The 20,613-nt window shown below is 32.7% G+C and overlaps 1 protein-coding gene across 1 annotated transcript in view; it reads left to right on the top strand.

Annotated features, from left to right (window-relative positions):
* The window catches only part of LOC142944108 (semaphorin-5B-like), a 73,208-nt gene that overhangs the window by 17,713 nt on the left and 34,882 nt on the right, over positions 1-20,613 (top strand). The window contains exons 8-10 of the mRNA XM_076085600.1: positions 15,422-15,557; positions 16,431-16,638; positions 18,989-19,196. Of these exons, the coding sequence (XP_075941715.1) occupies positions 15,422-15,557; positions 16,431-16,638; positions 18,989-19,196 (552 nt within the window). The remainder of the gene's footprint in view (positions 1-15,421; positions 15,558-16,430; positions 16,639-18,988; positions 19,197-20,613) is intronic.

Here is a 20,613-nt window from a genome sequence, read left to right as displayed (position 1 = left end):
ATATAAACATATAATCATATAATCATATAAACATAAAATCATAAAATCATATAAACATATAATCATATAAACATAAAATCATATAAACATAAAATCATATAAACATAAAAACATATAAACATATAATCATATAAACATAAAAACATATAAACATAAAAACATATAAACATATAATCATATAAACATAAAATCATATAAACATATAATCATATAAACATAAAAACATATAAACATATAATCATATAAACATAAAATCATATAAACATATAATCATATAAACATAAAATCATATAAACATATAATCATATAAACATATAATCATATAAACATATAATCATATAAACATAAAATCATATAAACATATAATCATATAAACATATAATCATATAAACATATAATCATATAAACATAAAATCATATAAACATATAATCATATAAACATATAATCATATAAACATAAAAATATATAATCATATAAACATATAATCATATAAACATATAATCATATAAACATATAATCATATAAACATATAAACATATAATCATATAATCATATAAACATATAATCATATAAACATAAAAACATATAATCATGTGAACATATAAACATGTAAACATCTAATCATATAATCATATAAACATGTAATCATATAAACATCTAATCATATAATCATATAAACATCTAATCATATAATCATATAAACATATAAACATCTAATCATATAATCATATAATCATATAAACATATAATCATCTAATCATATAATCATATAAACATATAATCATCTAATCATATAATCATATAATCATATAAACATCTAATCATATAATCATATAAACATATAAACATCTAATCATATAATCATATAATCATATAAACATCTAATCATATAATCATCTAATCATATAATCATATAAACATATAATCATCTAATCATATAATCATATAATCATATAAACATCTAATCATATAATCATATAAACATATAATCATATAAACATATAATCATATAATCATATAAACATCTAATCATATAATCATCTAATCATATAATCATATAATCATATAAACATATAATCATCTAATCATATAATCATATAATCATATAAACATCTAATCATATAAACATATAATCATCTAATCATATAATCATATAAACATATAATCATCTAATCATATAATCATATAATCATATAATCATATAAACATATAATCATATAAACATATAAACATATAATCATATAATCATATAAACATCTAATCATATAAACATCTAATCATATAATCATATAATCATATAAACATCTAATCATATAATCATATAAACATATAATCATATAAACATATAAACATATAATCATATAATCATATAAACATATAATCATATAAACATCTAATCATATAATCATATAAACATATAAACATATAATCATATAAACATATAAACATATAATCATATAAACATATAAACATATAATCATATAAACATATAAACATATAATCATCTAATCATATAAACATCTAATCATATAATCATATAATCATATAATCATATAATCATATAATCATATAATCATATAAACATATAATCATATAATCATATAAACATATAATCATATAAACATATAAACATATAATCATATAATCATATAAACATCTAATCATATAATCATATAAACATATAAACATATAATCATATAATCATATAATCATATAAACATCTAATCATATAATCATATAAACATATAATCATATAATCATATAAACATCTAATCATATAATCATATAAACATATAAACATATAATCATATAAACATATAAACATATAATCATATAAACATATAAACATATAATCATCTAATCATATAAACATCTAATCATATAATCATATAATCATATAATCATATAATCATATAATCATATAATCATATAAACATATAATCATATAATCATATAAACATATAATCATATAAACATATAAACATATAATCATATAATCATATAAACATCTAATCATATAATCATATAAACATATAAACATATAATCATATAATCATATAATCATATAAACATCTAATCATATAATCATATAAACATCTAATCATATAATCATATAAACATATAATCATATAATCATATAAACATATAATCATATAAACATATAAACATATAATCATATAATCATATAATCATATAATCATATAATCATATAATCATATAAACATATAATCATATAATCATATAAACATATAATCATATAAACATCTAATCATATAATCATATAAACATATAAACATATAATCATATAATCATATAATCATATAAACATATAATCATATAAACATATAAACATATAATCATATAATCATATAAACATCTAATCATATAAACATCTAATCATATAAACATATAATCATCTAATCATATAATCATATAAACATATAATCATCTAATCATATAATCATATAAACATATAATCATATAATCATATAAACATATAATCATATAAACATATAATCATATAAACATATAATCATATAAACATATAAACATATAATCATATAATCATATAAACATCTAATCATATAAACATCTAATCATATAAACATATAATCATCTAATCATATAATCATATAATCATATAATCATATAAACATATAATCATATAATCATATAAACATCTAATCATATAATCATATAAACATATAAACATATAATCATATAATCATATAATCATATAATCATATAATCATATAAACATATAAACATATAATCATATAATCATATAAACATATAATCATATAAACATATAAACATATAATCATATAATCATATAAACATCTAATCATATAATCATATAAACATATAAACATATAATCATATAATCATATAATCATATAAACATATAATCATATAAACATATAAACATATAATCATATAATCATATAAACATCTAATCATATAAACATCTAATCATCTAATCATATAATCATATAAACATATAATCATATAATCATATAAACATATAATCATATAATCATATAAACATATAATCATATAAACATATAATCATGTGAACATATAATCATGTAAACATATAAACATATAATCATATAATCATATAAACATATAATCATATAAACATATAATCATCTAATCATATAATCATATAAACATATAATCATATAATCATATAAACATATAATCATATAATCATATAAACATATAATCATATAAACATATAAACATATAATCATATAAACATCTAATCATATAAACATCTAATCATATAAACATATAATCATATAAACATATAAACATATAATCATGTGAACATATAATCATATAAACATATAATCATATAAACATATAATCATATAAACATATAATCATATAATCATATAAACATATAATCATATAAACATATAAACATATAATCATGTGAACATATAATCATGTAAACATATAAACATATAATCATATAATCATATAAACATATAAACATATAATCATATAAACATATAATCATATAAACATGTAAACATATAATCATGTGAACATATAATCATATAAACATATAATCATATAATCATATAAACATATAAACATATAATCATGTGAACATATAATCATATAATCATATAAACATATAAACATATAATCATATAAACATATAATCATATAATCATATAAACATATAATCATATAAACATATAATCATGTAAACATATAATCATATAATCATATAATCATATAATCATATAAACATATAATCATATAAACATATAAACATATAATCATGTGAACATATAATCATATAAACATATAATCATATAATCATATAAACATATAATCATATAAACATATAAACATATAATCATGTGAACATATAATCATGTAAACATATAAACATATAATCATATAATCATGTAAACATATAAACATATAATCATATAAACATATGAACATCTAATCATATAATCATATAAACATATAATCATATAAACATAAAAACATATAATCATGTGAACATATAAACATATAATCATGTGAACATATAAACATATAAACATCTAATCATATAATCATATAAACATATAATCATATAATCATATAAACATATAATCATATAAACATATAATCATATAATCATATAAACATATAATCATATAAACATATAATCATCTAATCATATAAACATATAATCATATAATCATATAAACATATAATCATATAAACATATAATCATCTAATCATATAAACATATAATCATATAAACATGTAAACATATAAACATATAATCATATAATCATATAATCATATAAACATATAATCATATAATCATATAATCATATAAACATATAATCATATAAACATATAATCATCTAATCATATAAACATATAATCATCTAATCATATAAACATATAATCATATAAACATGTAAACATATAAACATATAATCATATAATCATATAATCATATAAACATATAATCATATAAACATATAATCATATAAACATATGATCATATAATCATATAATCATCTAATCATATAATCATATAAACATGTAAACATATAAACATATAATCATATAATCATATAAACATATGATCATATAATCATATAATCATCTAATCATATAATCATATAAACATGTAAACATATAAACATATAATCATATAATCATATAAACATGTAAACATATAAACATATAATCATATAATCATATAATCATATAATCATATAAACATATAATCATATAAACATATAATCATCTAATCATATAAACATCTAATCATATAAACATCTAATCATATAATCATATAAACATGTAAACATATAAACATATAATCATATAAACATATGATCATATAATCATATAAACATATAATCATATAAACATATAATCATATAAACATATGATCATATAATCATATAATCATATAATCATATAATCATATAAACATGTAAACATATAAACATATAATCATATAATCATATAAACATATGATCATATAATCATATAAACATATAAACATATAATCATATAAACATATAATCATATAATCATATAAACATATAAACATATAATCATATAAACATATAATCATATAATCATATAAACATATAAACATATAATCATATAAACATATAATCATATAATCATATAAACATATAATCATATAAACATATAATCATATAATCATATAATCATATAAACATATAAACATATAATCATGTAAACATATAATCATATAATCATATAATCATATAATCATATAAACATATAATCATATAAACATATAAACATATAATCATGTGAACATATAATCATATAAACATATAATCATATAATCATATAAACATATAATCATATAAACATATAAACATATAATCATGTGAACATATAATCATGTAAACATATAAACATATAATCATATAATCATGTAAACATATAAACATATAATCATATAAACATATGAACATCTAATCATATAATCATATAAACATATAATCATATAAACATAAAAACATATAATCATGTGAACATATAAACATATAAACATCTAATCATATAATCATATAAACATATAATCATATAATCATATAAACATATAATCATATAAACATATAATCATCTAATCATATAAACATATAATCATCTAATCATATAAACATCTAATCATATAAACATCTAATCATATAATCATATAAACATGTAAACATATAAACATATAATCATATAAACATATGATCATATAATCATATAAACATATAATCATATAAACATATAATCATATAAACATATGATCATATAATCATATAATCATCTAATCATATAATCATATAAACATGTAAACATATAAACATATAATCATATAATCATATAAACATATGATCATATAATCATATAATCATCTAATCATATAATCATATAAACATGTAAACATATAAACATATAATCATATAATCATATAAACATGTAAACATATAAACATATAATCATATAATCATATAATCATATAATCATATAAACATATAATCATATAAACATATAATCATCTAATCATATAAACATCTAATCATATAAACATCTAATCATATAATCATATAAACATGTAAACATATAAACATATAATCATATAAACATATGATCATATAATCATATAAACATATAATCATATAAACATATAATCATATAAACATATGATCATATAATCATATAATCATATAATCATATAATCATATAAACATGTAAACATATAAACATATAATCATATAATCATATAAACATATGATCATATAATCATATAATCATCTAATCATATAATCATATAAACATGTAAACATATAAACATATAATCATATAATCATATAATCATATAAACATATAATCATATAATCATCTAATCATATAAACATATAATCATCTAATCATATAATCATATAAACATATAATCATATAAACATATAATCATAAAGCAAGTTCTAAATAAAGAATTACATTAAAAATGAGTTTGGCAGGAGTCCTAACTCTTCTATCACTTAAATACATTTTAAAAAGGGCTTTTATGATTTTTTTACATACATAATCATTTTAAAATATGTAATAATAATAATAAAATAAATATAATTCATCAAACATAATGATAATAATCAGAATCAGTCAAATCAAAATAATAATATGAATAAAATATGAATAATAAACACAGCTCCAGCAGCTCAGTAACTCACCTAAATAAAGCAGTCTTGACTTTTAGTCCCTTGCAGGTGTCAAGCTCCAAAAACAGCAGATCCTACATTTCCCATAATGCAAATCAACATCTTAGTTCGACGTCTACCTCATAAACTCCCATGTTTTCACCCACACGCTCTCTGTTTTAGTTTCAAAGTGGCAGCAATAAAAACCCTTTAGAGAGAGAGAGTTAACACAGGAGGAGAGGAGACAAGGGGAAGGAGATAAGGAAGCAGATGATCCAGCTGGTTTCATTGAGACCTGTTATGAAGTGGAGGCTTTTCAGGACTCTCCAGACCTCGGAGCACCACCAGGTATTTTAATTAGCTCCGGGTCCTCCTGTCAGCCGGGTTCTGCTGCTGAGGTGTCACCTGTTATTACTAACTGGTTATGAGCCTCCTTATCTGTGACTCCACCGACCCTCCACTTCTCCTCCTCCGAGGGATCTGAGAGCTGAAGCAACAGGTCCCATTAAACCATCCGAGAGTATTAGACATAACTCTGATAAGTGATTCATCGTTTAAGTCATTACGAGGCTAAAGATTAGCTTCATCTTGTTAAAGGAACGAGGGAGTTCAAGTATCTCCGGGTCTTGTTCTCAAGTGAGGGAGAGAACGGAGCGGGAGATGGACGGGTGGTAGACGTAGTCACGGGGACGTCTCTCGTTGGATTGTGGACGTTTTGAAGCCTCAAGTTCGGCATCTTTGGCCGTCGCCATCTTGTTGTTTTTGCAACCAGTGAACAGGAAGTGACCATATCTGGATTGAGGAGTGACGTAGATTCGCCGTATACGTCTCTGGTAGAGACCTGTCAATCACTGTGTAGCCCCGCCCTAAAGCATCCCCTGCTTTATGGTCTGTTTGACTCTAAATGGACCATAATGTACTAAATGAACATCATGCTGTATTGAAGAAGACTTGAAACTAGAGATTGAGACCATAAACTCATGTTTACAATGTTTACTGAGGTAATAAATCAAGAGAGAAGTAGAGTCATTTTCTCATAGACTTCTATACAACCAGAGGAGTCGCCCCCTGGTGGACACTAGAGAGAATGCAGCTTTAACACACTTCACTGGTTACAAAAAAACAAGATGGCGACGGACAAAACGCTGAACTTGAGGCTCAAAACATCCACAAACCAATATATCGACTTACAGAAATCATATTTCTTTGAAAAACATTACATTTATTATTCTGATCAAATGATTAAGTATCAAGCAAAAATGACAAAAAATAATTTTCCCAACATAAATGATCTATATAATAACTGGAACAAGAATATAATGTCATACTTAATAATGATATGCAGATAAAGGGCAATTCAGGCTAAATATTGGCTAAATGATTATTAGTTGTAGTTGTGCTCGCTCAGTATAGTTGAACCTTGTCATGCATTTTAAACGTTAACACACACACACACACACACACACACACACACACGTATGTGCAGCCTGCACACCTAAAGAGATCCTAAAATCCCTCCAATCCATAAAGTATATGACTGAAGAAGAAAGCCACGTTACTGTGCAGTAACGTTGCCGTCGCATCAACACGCCGACATCAAATCTACCTTGAAATGAACTGTGGGCGCTGATCTGAATAGTTTGACAGAATCTGCTGCTTTTTATTATCCTTCCTGTCACAGACGTGTTTCTTTTATAAATGAAACCCATCTTTGCTCTTTGCTTGGTTTCTCCCCTTTCACTACGGTCCGGTTTATACTTGATGAGAAATACTGTGAAAAATAGGTCAAGTCGGCCTTAGAGTGAGAACACGCTGCAGATGAATGGTTTACGACGCTGTTATTCTCAGTCAATGTGCTCTTCTGTGTCTAGCAGCAGCATGTTTGCTTCATTGTCTCGTGTCGCCGTTGCTGACTCAGTCTGCCTCTGAATGTGACTGTTTTGGGCCAAAACACTGTTGCTTTCTTTTGCCGGCCTATTGTTGTGCGGTATAGAAATATGTACGGATAATCCTGGCAAAGCCTCGGCTCAATCTCTGGTCCCTGCAGCCGCGCATGCAGCTCTGCTGACTCGGCCCTTCGTGCTGTTTGTGCTGCGGTGCAGGTATTCACTGAGGGTGAAACATCGGCCTTCATGTGCTTTTAGCTGTCGCTTTCTCCCACATAAAACGAGGTTACGCTAAAAGCCTGGAGTTTTTAAGGCTGGACTCTCTCTGCACTGATGTCGACACAAATCATGTGGAAATGCAGCGGTGGAAAGTAACTAAGTACATTTACTCAAGTGCTCCAGTATTTCCATTCTCTGCTTCTTTATACTTCTACTTCACTCCATCTCTGAGGGAAATATTGTACTTCTTCCTGTTGTTACTTTGCAGATGTATACAAACATATAATCAGTAAATAAAATCAGATGTTATTGTTATTATGGATAAAGATATTTATTGATTTCTTGGTGAAATTCAAAGCCCATCAAAATAAAGAAGCCTCCAGTAACCAGCTGCAAGACTTCAGTGGAAAACACATTAATGCATCAATAACTATAAATCAATTCAGACTGAAGCTAAAAATAAATGTGTTTATCACAGGAAAATGTGTTATTTACCACACACCAGTATCTGTGTTTACAATCAAATATATGAGAAAGATTTATAATTGATAGTGAACTGTGTGCACCAGAACATTATGTTTCACATTATATAAGAAGGACAACTGGGCAAACTATTGAATTCCAGGATGAAGACATTTTTATATGTTCGGCAGGTTATGAGAAGGAAAAAAAGATGTAACGTTCTTTGCACTGTTTATTTTATATCTGGGAAGATTCCACATTCACAAAAAGAGATGGGCGGACTCCAAAACAAACATTGAACTTTTAAAATGTTTTTATATGGCACCACGATAAACATTAAGAATAAGAAGGCAATCAGAACTAATCACGTATTTGAGCAATTTCTTATGGAGCAGTGATAATGTCAAAGTCTTATTACTTTATATAATTTTTCATTATAATTAATAGATTTTTTTATAGTATGAGCAGTGTGTCTATATATTTACTGTACATACATTTTCTTGAATAAAGAAGAGTAAATAAATACAATATATGGCATGTTGACCATCTCGCTGCTGCGCTTCAGTATTGCAGAATGTTGACGCCCAAGCTCTATTGGGCAGAGCATGCGCACTAGAGACTTCCGCAGCCCGAGCCTGCTAACTTCCGGTGTAGCCGGTCTATACTAGCTTGAATACCAAAAGACTTGTCAGTTATCGGACCGAATTAATCAAACGCAGATAGTGAGTCTTTTTTTCGCGGGGTTCTTGAAAACATTTGATTTAATTACCGTAAGTGTGTAGAGTTTGTAGCGCTGGAGTTAGCTAACTTTATGGATGTTGTGTCGGTGGATGTAGCGCCCCCGGTGGACTGGAGGCTAAACTGCAGGCTGTGGTAAGTAGCTAACTATCTAGCTAACTGTTGTGACTGGCGTTTGGGAGGCAGAGCTAATGATGCTAACTCACGAATTGCTATATAGTGTTATAGGGTAGGAGTTATGCTAAGGATGAATTATATATAAAATATACATTTATATATATATATAAAATGTATATTTATATAATTTATTTATATATATATATAAAATGTATAGATTTATATATATACAATTTATATATATAAATCTATATTTATATAAATAAAATATACATTTATATATATATATATATAAATGAACAGTCCAACTCCATAATTGAGTAAATTACCTTATAGTTCACCCTCTTTAAATGTTAAATGTTAAATTATTATCTAACATGTATAATGTGTTTAGAAACAAATCTCAGATTTTTAATAACCTGGACTTTAAACTATGTGAAATATAAAATATTATATTGATAATATTATATATGAACTACTACCCTCACCTATGGTCACGAACACTGGGTCGTGACCGGAAGGACAAGGTCGCGGCTACAAGCTAAATGAGCTTCCTCCGTAGGGTGGCCGGGCTCAGCCTTAGAGATAGGGTAAGGAGCTCGGTCATCAGGAGGGAGCTTGGAGTCGAGCCGCTACTCCTTCGCGTCGAAAGGAGTCAGCTGAGGTGGTTCGGGCATCTAATTAGGATGCCTCCTGGACGCCTCCCACTGGAGGTTTTCCAGGCACGTCCAACTGGGAAGAGACCCCGGGGAAGACCCAGAACACGCTGGAGGGATTACATCTCCCAGCTGGCCTGGGAACGCCTCGGGATCCCCCAGAATGAGCTGGAACATGTTGCCGGTGAGAGGGAGGTCTGGGTCAGCCTGCTTGGCCTGCTGCCACCGCGACCCGACCCCGGATAAGAGGAGGAAGATGGATGGATGGATATATGAACTATTCATTATTCTGAATTGGACCATTCTGCTTCATGAGTACTTTTACTTCATGTACTTCAGGTATAATTTCACGCTGATTTTAGTTGTTTTGCATTAGTTTACTTGCAACAGAGTACTTCTACACTGTGGTATCAGTACTTTTACTTCAGTCAGAGATCTGAGTACTTCTTCCACACCTGTGCAAATGTCTTATTTTATTGTGAAATCAGTATTTTTGGAGCACATTAAAACCAAAATGACCAAAATGCTTTTCAAGAGAGGTTAAAAAATGCAATCACATCAGTAAAGTTGTAAGAAAGAAAAGATAAATGTGAATAATATAACTGCGTGTTGCACAGTAAACCACTGAATAACAAAGACATAATAAGACAGATCTGAGCATGTCGTCATAACAATGAAAAAGAAAAAGAAGGTGATAAACAGCAGCATCGTGGGATCTTGTTTAAGACGTGTAGAACAAACTCCACCAGCATCGTGCTACACAGATAATGCTGTAGATGCATATCAGCTGTTTGTGTTCAGCAGACAGACTGTGTTCTGATCTGAACTGATTGTGGCTTTCAGAGGACCAAGCAGCCGGGAGTTCATTCCCTCTGCACCACCTCTCTGTTGTCTGGGGCTGAGCTGAGCTGCACAGCCAATAGACAACTGACCCGTCATCTGCAGCGACGCGTTCTATCCATCCATCCATCCATCCATCCATCCATCCATCCATCCATCCATCCATCCATCCATCCATCCATCCATCCATCCATCCATCCATCCATCCATCCATCCATCCATCCATCCATCCATCCATCCATCCATCCATCCATCCATCCGTGAATCTTTTTTAAAAACAGGTCAGAAATATTCTCTTAAATATTCAGCTGTGTACTGCAGTTTTTAAATCTTAATCATACGCAGTAGAAGTTGTGGATAAACACACATTTGGTTCTCTAGTGAGTATTTATTCCAGCAGCAGAACGATGTTTGTGAGGTTGAGTGTAAATAAACTACAATATGTGAGTTCATGGTGATGGAGGAACAACAGTGAGGCTCACTGACGTGGTTTTAATGGAGATCTACGGAGGTCTACATCAGGCTTTGATACACTCGGTCTTTCATGTGATTGGTTAACAACAATAGAAATGTAGAATATCTCAATATCTTACTCTTTAATGCAGCTACAAGGAACCTTCATTTTGTGTTGATTTTGGAAGACTGCGTTTCCCATGAGCACCACTGCCTCATGTCGTAGATATCTTCTTCTGGGGACCATGTGCATCTGTTCGGATAGAAAGAACCACTGAGACTGGTTCATATAGAGGATCAGGACTACACTGAGACTGGTTCATATAGAGGATCAGCACTACACTGAGACTGGTTCATATAGAGGATCAGGACTACACTGAGACTGGTTCATATAGAGGATCAGGACTACACTGAGACTGGTTCATATACAGGATCAGGACTACACTGAGACTGGTTCATATACAGGATCAGGACTACACTGAGACTGGTTCATATACAGGATCAGGACTACACTGAGACCGGTTCATAGAGGATCAGGACTACACTGAGACTGGTTCATAGAGGATCAGGACTACACTGAGACTGGTTCATATAGAGGATCAGGACTACACTGAGACTGGTTCAGGACCAGTTAAAAGCTCCTCGTAGTAGCTTTAAGTACAACTATCAGAGTGTAAGAATACTCAGCAGCATGTGCTCTTTCCTAAGTGTACCACACAGACATATTGTAGGGTTGTTGTCACACTGATGCATTCAGGGCCCAGCATCACGTTGATGTTGTAGCTGGAGGAGCAGGTCTGTGTGAGCATCAGTAAAAGGCTTTTTGAACAACGTGACGGTAAATCAAGAGGCTTCTTCAGGAGACGAGTAGTGACAGGATCGGGCTGTTGGATGAGATGAATCACCAGGAGATGGCGCTTCAGTCATAATGAAGGTGATCATCACAGCAGATGTCAAACAGCTTTTTAGGCTGACTCACTCACAACATATGGGCTGCATCCATTAGTGCAGCAACTCGCTGTCTAAACTAAGAGACGTGAAGTACTCCAGAGCAGCTGCAGCGCGACCACAGAGACCACACTTCCACTTCCTGTTGTGTCGAGCGGTTTATCTGTGAGTGTGAAACCCGTTGTGGCTTCTGATTGGTCTGTGGGTTTCCTCTGGTGGGGTTTTGGGGGAACTGAAAAACCAACAATAGCAATCACAGACGTCTCCAGCAGGCTTAGAGGGTTATTATATATAATCATATTAGAGAAAAGGGAATGAATCCCTCTTCATAGCAGACTGGTGATGACTCAACATGCTGCATTGTAACTGCACCTTTGTGTAGCTCCAGGACTAGAGTGACAGGAAGGAGGGTCAGAGGAGTCCTCATCACAAACCCTTCAGCACCACGGACTCATCAATGCACACTCACAGGCTGCTGGTATCTCAAAGTATAATTTATCTTTAATTCCTTTTAATCGTCACTAGAAGGTAGTTCAGTCCTGTTTTTATTAACGTTGGATGGTTTAAAAAGGGCTGCACAGTGGTGTAGTGGCTAGCACTGTCACCTCACAGCAAGAGGGACCCGGGTTCGACCCCCGATCCCGGGTGGTCCTTCTGTGTGGAGTTTGCACGTTCTCCCCGTTGCAGCGTGGGTTCCCTCCGGGTTCTCCGGCTTCCTCCCACAGTCCAAAGACATGCAGCTTAGGTTATTTGGAGACTCGAAATTGCCCGTAGGTGTGAATGTGAGCGTGAATGTTTGTCTGTCTCTATATGTGCCCTGCGATGAACTGGCGACCTGTCCAGGGTGTACCCTGCCTTCGCCCAATGTTAGCTGGGATCGGCTCCAGTGCCCCGCAACCCTCAACAGGATAAGCGGTTTGGATAATGGATGGATGGATGGATGGGTTTAAAAAATGAGATCATTTCTAACGTTCTCTATGTTAGAGAACGTTAGAAATGCGTTTATTTTTTCAAGAATTAAATGTTGTAATTAATTGTTTACCTGCTTAAAAAATAAATGAAGTTCACGCCTTCAAGTTCTACGACAATGCTACAACCAGAGTGTTAACGTGTGTCCTCCTGCGTTGACTTCCAGTTAACTTGAGGACAGGTTTAAAGGTTCTACTCTTTACCTTTAAACCTGTCCTCTACTCTACTGACACTCTAAACTAAAGGCTGTGCTTCCTGTTGACACTCATCTTGTAACCTTACTGCCTTAGTTGGATTTGTTTGATGTGTTTCTTCTCATTTTGTATTATATGGTCACTTCCTGTTCACTGGTTGCAAAAAACAAGATGGCGACGGCCAAAATGGCGAACTGGAGGCTTCAAAACAATGAGAGACGTCATGACGACTACGTCCACTTCTTATAGTCAGTCTGTGGTTAGAACATAAGCAGTACTAGTAACTGTAAATACAAACACCATAAGGAACGACTAGCTTAGAGAAGCCAATTAAAATCTGAACAACTGAACAAAAGCTCGACATGAACACATTGAGAGGCTCTGAAAGCACCACGAGGTCCTTCCTTCTCTCACCTTATCATCATCTTCTACCCGATTCTTTATCAGCACCCCAGCAGCCGGCTGCTCACCGAGCAGTAAAAACACTCTAATGTGTGCTCCTGGGCTGGAAGATAAAAAAAACAGAAAGTCATTACCTCGCAGCACATTAAGGCCGGAGAGCGTCGCCGTAATAACTTTACTCACTCTGTTAGTTTACTCTGGTACGTGACACCTGAGAGCGTCAGCTGTGTGTGTGTGTGTGTGTGGTTGCACATTATCTGTGCACCCCCCCCCCCTTATATCCAGGGCTTAATACAGTCCATGTTCACTGTGCAGCGCTGATAGCATAGCTTAGCCACGTAGCGCCTGTTTAGTGCAGGTATCCATTAACAGGATGGAGCACATTATAAAAAGGGCTTCATGAACACGGCTGCTGTCTGTCTGTCTCTCTGTCTGTCCTACTGTCTCTCTGTCTCTCTCTGTCTGTCTGTCTCTCTGTCTGTCCTACTGTCTCTCTGTCTCTCTCTGTCTGTCTGTCTCTCTGTCTCTCTTATTGTCTGTCTGTCTGTCTCTCTGTCTGTCCTACTGTCTCTCTGTCTCTCTCTGTCTGTCTCTCTGTCTCTCTTATTGTCTGTCTGTCTGTCTCTCTGTCTTGCTGTCTCTCTTATTGTCTGTCTCTCTCTCTGTGCGTCTATCCGTCTGTCTGTCTGTCTCTCTATGTCTTACTCTCTGTCTGTGTCTCTGTCTGTCTGTCATGAACACAGCTGCAGATTTCTGATACGGCTTCTCATTCACTGCCAACATGTAATAAGTAATATTGTTATGAAATAATGTCTTTTTTTTCGCTCTACAGTAACAGTATTGCAGCGTCGGCGGTGTGCGCCTTCAACCTGAGCGCCATCACCCAGGGCTTCAACGGGCCCTTTCGCTCCCAAGAGAACCCCCGCTCCACCTGGCTGCCCACCACCAACCCCATCCACAACTTCCAGGTGGGTTCAACCCGCTTTAACCTCATCCACACTGGTTCCAGTGCATCGATCCGTGTCAGTCTTTAACCAATCAGATGGCTTAGATTGGCTTAGAACCCTAACCCTACTCTCTTTCCTCCTCTTGGTCTCCAAACACCTGATGGAGTGTTGGTGTTTGCCATTTGTCTTTTAAATAACTTCTGTCTGTCTGTCTGTCTCTCTCTCTCTGTCTCTCTATCTGTCTGTCTCTCTCTGTCTTACCGTCCATCTGTCTGTCTCTCTCTGTCTGTCTCTCTATCTGTCTGTCTCTCTATCTGTCCATCTGTCTGTCTCTCTTTTTAAATACAGTGGTAGTGAAGAACATTAGTTTCAGGCGGTTCTTGTTCTCAGGCTGTTTCACTCCAATAAAAACTGTAAAAGATTTTAATTGTATGAATAAAAAGTGAACCATCTGTGATGTGAAACCTCTACCAGCTCTACGCAGCATGTAGGAAAGCACTGAGGTTTCCTCTGAGATCCTGAAGAGACAAATATAACAAATATAACATGGAAAAATAGATTTATATCAGATATCTAATAAATAAAAATCTTTTAAACTATAAAAACAATCATTGCTTCACATCCAAAACCATCAACTGCTCCAAACATCATCTAGCAATAAATCAATGTCTCACTCCAAAGAAACTGCAGCTTTCACGAGTCGTATTCAGAGCGTCTCATTAAAACGCATCAATCAATCACATTTCAGATGCAATTACTGAGAATAGAATTAGGAGTTAAAAGCAATCAAAGCAGACGCGGCGTATTGATTTTCTTAAAATGCAACGGCTGGGTTTGTTTTGGTTTTTCTTTCCCACCTCACCCGTCTCCCCCTTGCTGCTCCCCCCTCTCCAGTGTGGAACCATAGAGGACAAGGGTCCCAACGAGGGTTTGACGGAGCGCAGCCTGCAGGACGCCCAGCGGCTCTACCTCATGAACGACGTGGTGCAGCCGGAGTCCGTCGACCCGCTGGTGATGCAGGACGACGTCCGCTTCTCCAACCTGGTGGTGGACATCGTCCAGGGCATGGACACGCTGTACCACGTCATGTACATCAGCACAGGTTAGCAAAGTTATACAGGCTGCTGATACTAATCATTGATCACTGATGATCCATATTAACAGATACAGAGCTCTCTGTTGTGTGATTACAGCAGCTGGTCTACAAGGATCCAGACTGTTCATGTTTTCACCACCGTCCTAAAAATCATTTCAACGCTCTAAATGTTATACTTTTACTTTGTTATAGTAATTTATAGTGTTTGTTTCTTCATAAAGACACAATTCAAATGATTGGGAAATAATTCATCATAATTCATAATTCATCTCTAATATCTATTTTATATTCAACACATCATGATAACGTTATAATGTACCTTCAGCCAGTACTCATGTTCACTGAGCAGAGCCTGAAGGCATCATCATGTAACTGAAGTGAACCTCTGTTGGTTAGCCGTTAGCGGTGCTGCTAACGTTACTAGCTCTCCTCCTGTTAGTTGTTTACAATGAAACATTATCAGAGATCAGAGACTAGAAACACATGTTCTACTGAGTCAGTAAAACTTTATTTACAGTCTGATGGTTAACGTTAAACTGTATTTACAGTCTGATGGTTAACGTTAAACTTTATTTACACTCTGATGGTTAACGTTAACTTTATTTACACTCTGATGGTTAACGTTAAACTTTATTTACACTCTGATGGTTAACGTTAAACTTTATTTACACTCTGATGGTTAACGTTAACTTTATTTACACTCTGATGGTTAACGTTAAACTTTATTTACACTCTCATGGTTAACGTTAAACTTTATTTACACTCTGATGGTTAACGTTAACTTTATTCACACTCTGATGGTTAACGTTAAACTTTATTTACACTCTGATGGTTAACGTTAAACTTTATTTACACTCTGATGGTTAACGTTAGACTTTATTTACACTCTGATGGTTAACGTTAAACTTTATTTACACTCTGATGGTTAACGTTAGACTTTATATATACTCTGATGGTTAACGTTAAAACTTTATTTACACTCTGATGGTTAACGTTAAACTTTATTTACACTCTGATGGTTAACGTTAGACTTTATTTACACTCTGATGGTTAACGTTAAAACTTTATTTACACTCTGATGGTTAACGTTAAACTTTATTTACACTCTGATGGTTAACGTTAGACTTTATTTACACTCTGATGGTTAACGTTAAAACTTTATTTACACTCTGATGGTTAACGTTAAACTTTATTTACACTCTGATGGTTAACGTTAGACTTTATATATACTCTGATGGTTAACGTTAAAACTTTATTTACACTCTGATGGTTAACGTTAAAACTTTATTTACACTCTGATGGTTAACGTTAAACTTTATTTATACTCTGATGGTTAACGTTAAAACTTTATTTACACTGATGGTTAACGTTAAAACTTTATTTACACTCTGACGGTTAACGTTAGACTTTATTTATACTCTGATGGTTAACGTTAAAACTTTATTTACACTCTGATGGTTAACGTTAAAACTTTATTTACACTCTGATGGTTAACGTTAAACTTTATTTATACTCTGATGGTTAACGTTAAAACTTTATTTACACTGATGGTTAACGTTAAAACTTTATTTACACTCTGATGGTTAACGTTAAACTTTATTTACACTCTGATGTTAACGTTAAACTTCATTTACACTGTGATGGTTAACGTTAAACTTTATTTACACTCTGATGGTTAACGTTAAACTTTATTTACACTCTGATGGTTAACGTTAACTTTATTTACACTCTGATGGTTAACGTTAACTTTATTTACAGTCTGATGGTTAACGTTAACTTTATTTACACTCTGATGGTTAACGTTAAAACTTTATTCACACTCTGATGGTTAACGTTAACTTTATTTACACTCTGATGGTTAACGTTAAAACTTTATTCACACTCTGATGGTTAACGTTAAACTTTATTTACACTCTGATGGTTAACGTTAACTTTATTTACACTCTGATGGTTAACGTCAAACTTTATTCACACTCTGATGGTTAACGTTAAACTTTATTTCCACTCTGATGGTTAACGTTAAACTTTATTTACACTCTGGTGGTTAACGTTAAAACTTTATTTACACTCTGATGGTTAACGTTAAACTTTATTTACACTCTGATGGTTAACGTTAAACTTTATTTACACTCTGATGGTTAACGATCAACTTTATTTACACTGTGATGGTTAACGTTAGACTGTGTCATTGATCTGTGAGGGGATCAGTACGAACCATGGATCCACTACGGTCTGTAAGACCACTAATATAGTAGAAACATACTTTGTCTCAAATATGTAACCTGAAAAAGAGAAGTTAATTTTAATTTGCCCGTACACAAGATCTTTCTGATGTTTAATCTTCTTGTCCGATCAGAATACGGCACCATCTTAAAGGCGCTGGCTACGCCCAACAAGAACCTACAAGGCTGTTACCTGGAGGAGATGGAGCTCCTCCCACCGGGGGTGCGAGAACCGATCCTGAGCCTGCAGATCCTGCACAGCGACAGGTCGCTCTTCGTCGGGCTCAACGACCGAGTCCTGAAGATCCCGCTAGAGCGGTGCTCCACCTACAAAACGGAGACGTGAGTACTGCACAGAATCTGCACTTTTAGAGAAAAACTCTGATCCAGGGCAATCAAACTTAGAACAGTAACCTTTTTCACAGCGAGTTTTCACTTCTTGGAAGTTAATTGTAGCATTTCGATCGTCTAAAAATGTGTTATTCAAGCGGTTGGTTGTACGCCACCCTCTCGGGTCACTTCTGGTTGCAAAAAAAACAAGACAGCGACGGGCAAAAAACCAAGATGTTGCCGGGCAAAAACCAAGATGGCGACGGCCAAAAAACTAATATGAAGAAGACCGAAAACCAAGATGGGATAAAAACAGCATAGCGACAGCCAAAACAACAAGATGGCGTCGGCCAAAAAAACAAGATGGCAACGACCAAAATGGCTTCGAAACCGTAGTCCACAAATCCACGTCTTATATACAGTGTTTGGCTTTGGCCGGTGCTGGAGCTGGTGGCTGTTTGGTGTTCGCTATCGTAATAATAATGGTTTTAAATGAAATACCTCCTAGAATCCTTTATTGACCGTAGAAATTCACAATGTCATAATGATTGCTGCTACCGGCTGATACTCACTCAGTAAGGGGACTACTGGCATTTATCTTCTCCATTTGGAGCAGTGGTTTTGTCGTTGGATTCATTTAAGCCTGGTTTATTCCTCTGCTGAAGGTAATTATCCGTCCTTAACTGGGATTAATGTCTGTAACACCTCTCCTATAATCGTCACAGTACGTATGGAACCAGACAAATGACCGGGGCGCTATCGCCTCGCTGGAAGGAAATTAATTTGTTGAGCTGTTGTTGTTTTTTATGTTGTATTCTCGTAATGAAGTTCTGCATAACACACAGAGAGAGAGAGAGAGAGAGAGAGAGAGAGAGAGAGAGAGAGAGAGAGACCGACCTGTTCTGGCTTCTGTTTGTGTCTGAATCAGAGAGCAAACAAAGAGTGTGTGTGTGAAGCTACCTGGTACGCTGCCAGAGACGTTTCTCTGAAGGAATGAGACAGAGAGAGAGAGAGACAGAGACAGAGAGAGAGAGACACAGAGAGAGAGAGACACAGAGAGACTGACAGAGAGAGAGAGAGAGAGACACAGAGAGACAGAGAGAGATCGATAGATAGAGAGAGAGAGAGAGCTCAGTGTTATTCATGTGAAAATCTGAGTCTGGAGGGTGAGCGAGAGGAGAATAGCTCACTGGCTGATTGTCCAACCTTCTGTATCTCATCAGCCGGCCACCTCAGTCCTTCACCGTCAACTTCAATTTAGCATACAAATGGCTTGGTGCTATTTTCACTGTGTGCGTGTGTGTGTGTGTGTGTGTGCGCGTGTGTTTGTGCGTGTGTGCGTGTGTTTGTGTCTCATGGCTGTTGTTCTAAGTGATCTTGTGAGCTATTCTTTCTTCATGTCTTGATCAAAATAAGGTCATAAACTGTT

This window comes from Anarhichas minor, unplaced genomic scaffold, assembly GCF_050575085.1.
Source record: "Anarhichas minor isolate MPS153535 unplaced genomic scaffold, ASM5057508v1 ptg000193l, whole genome shotgun sequence".
NCBI lineage: Eukaryota > Metazoa > Chordata > Actinopteri > Perciformes > Anarhichadidae > Anarhichas > Anarhichas minor.
This window is presented reverse-complemented; position numbering and strand designations above follow the sequence as displayed.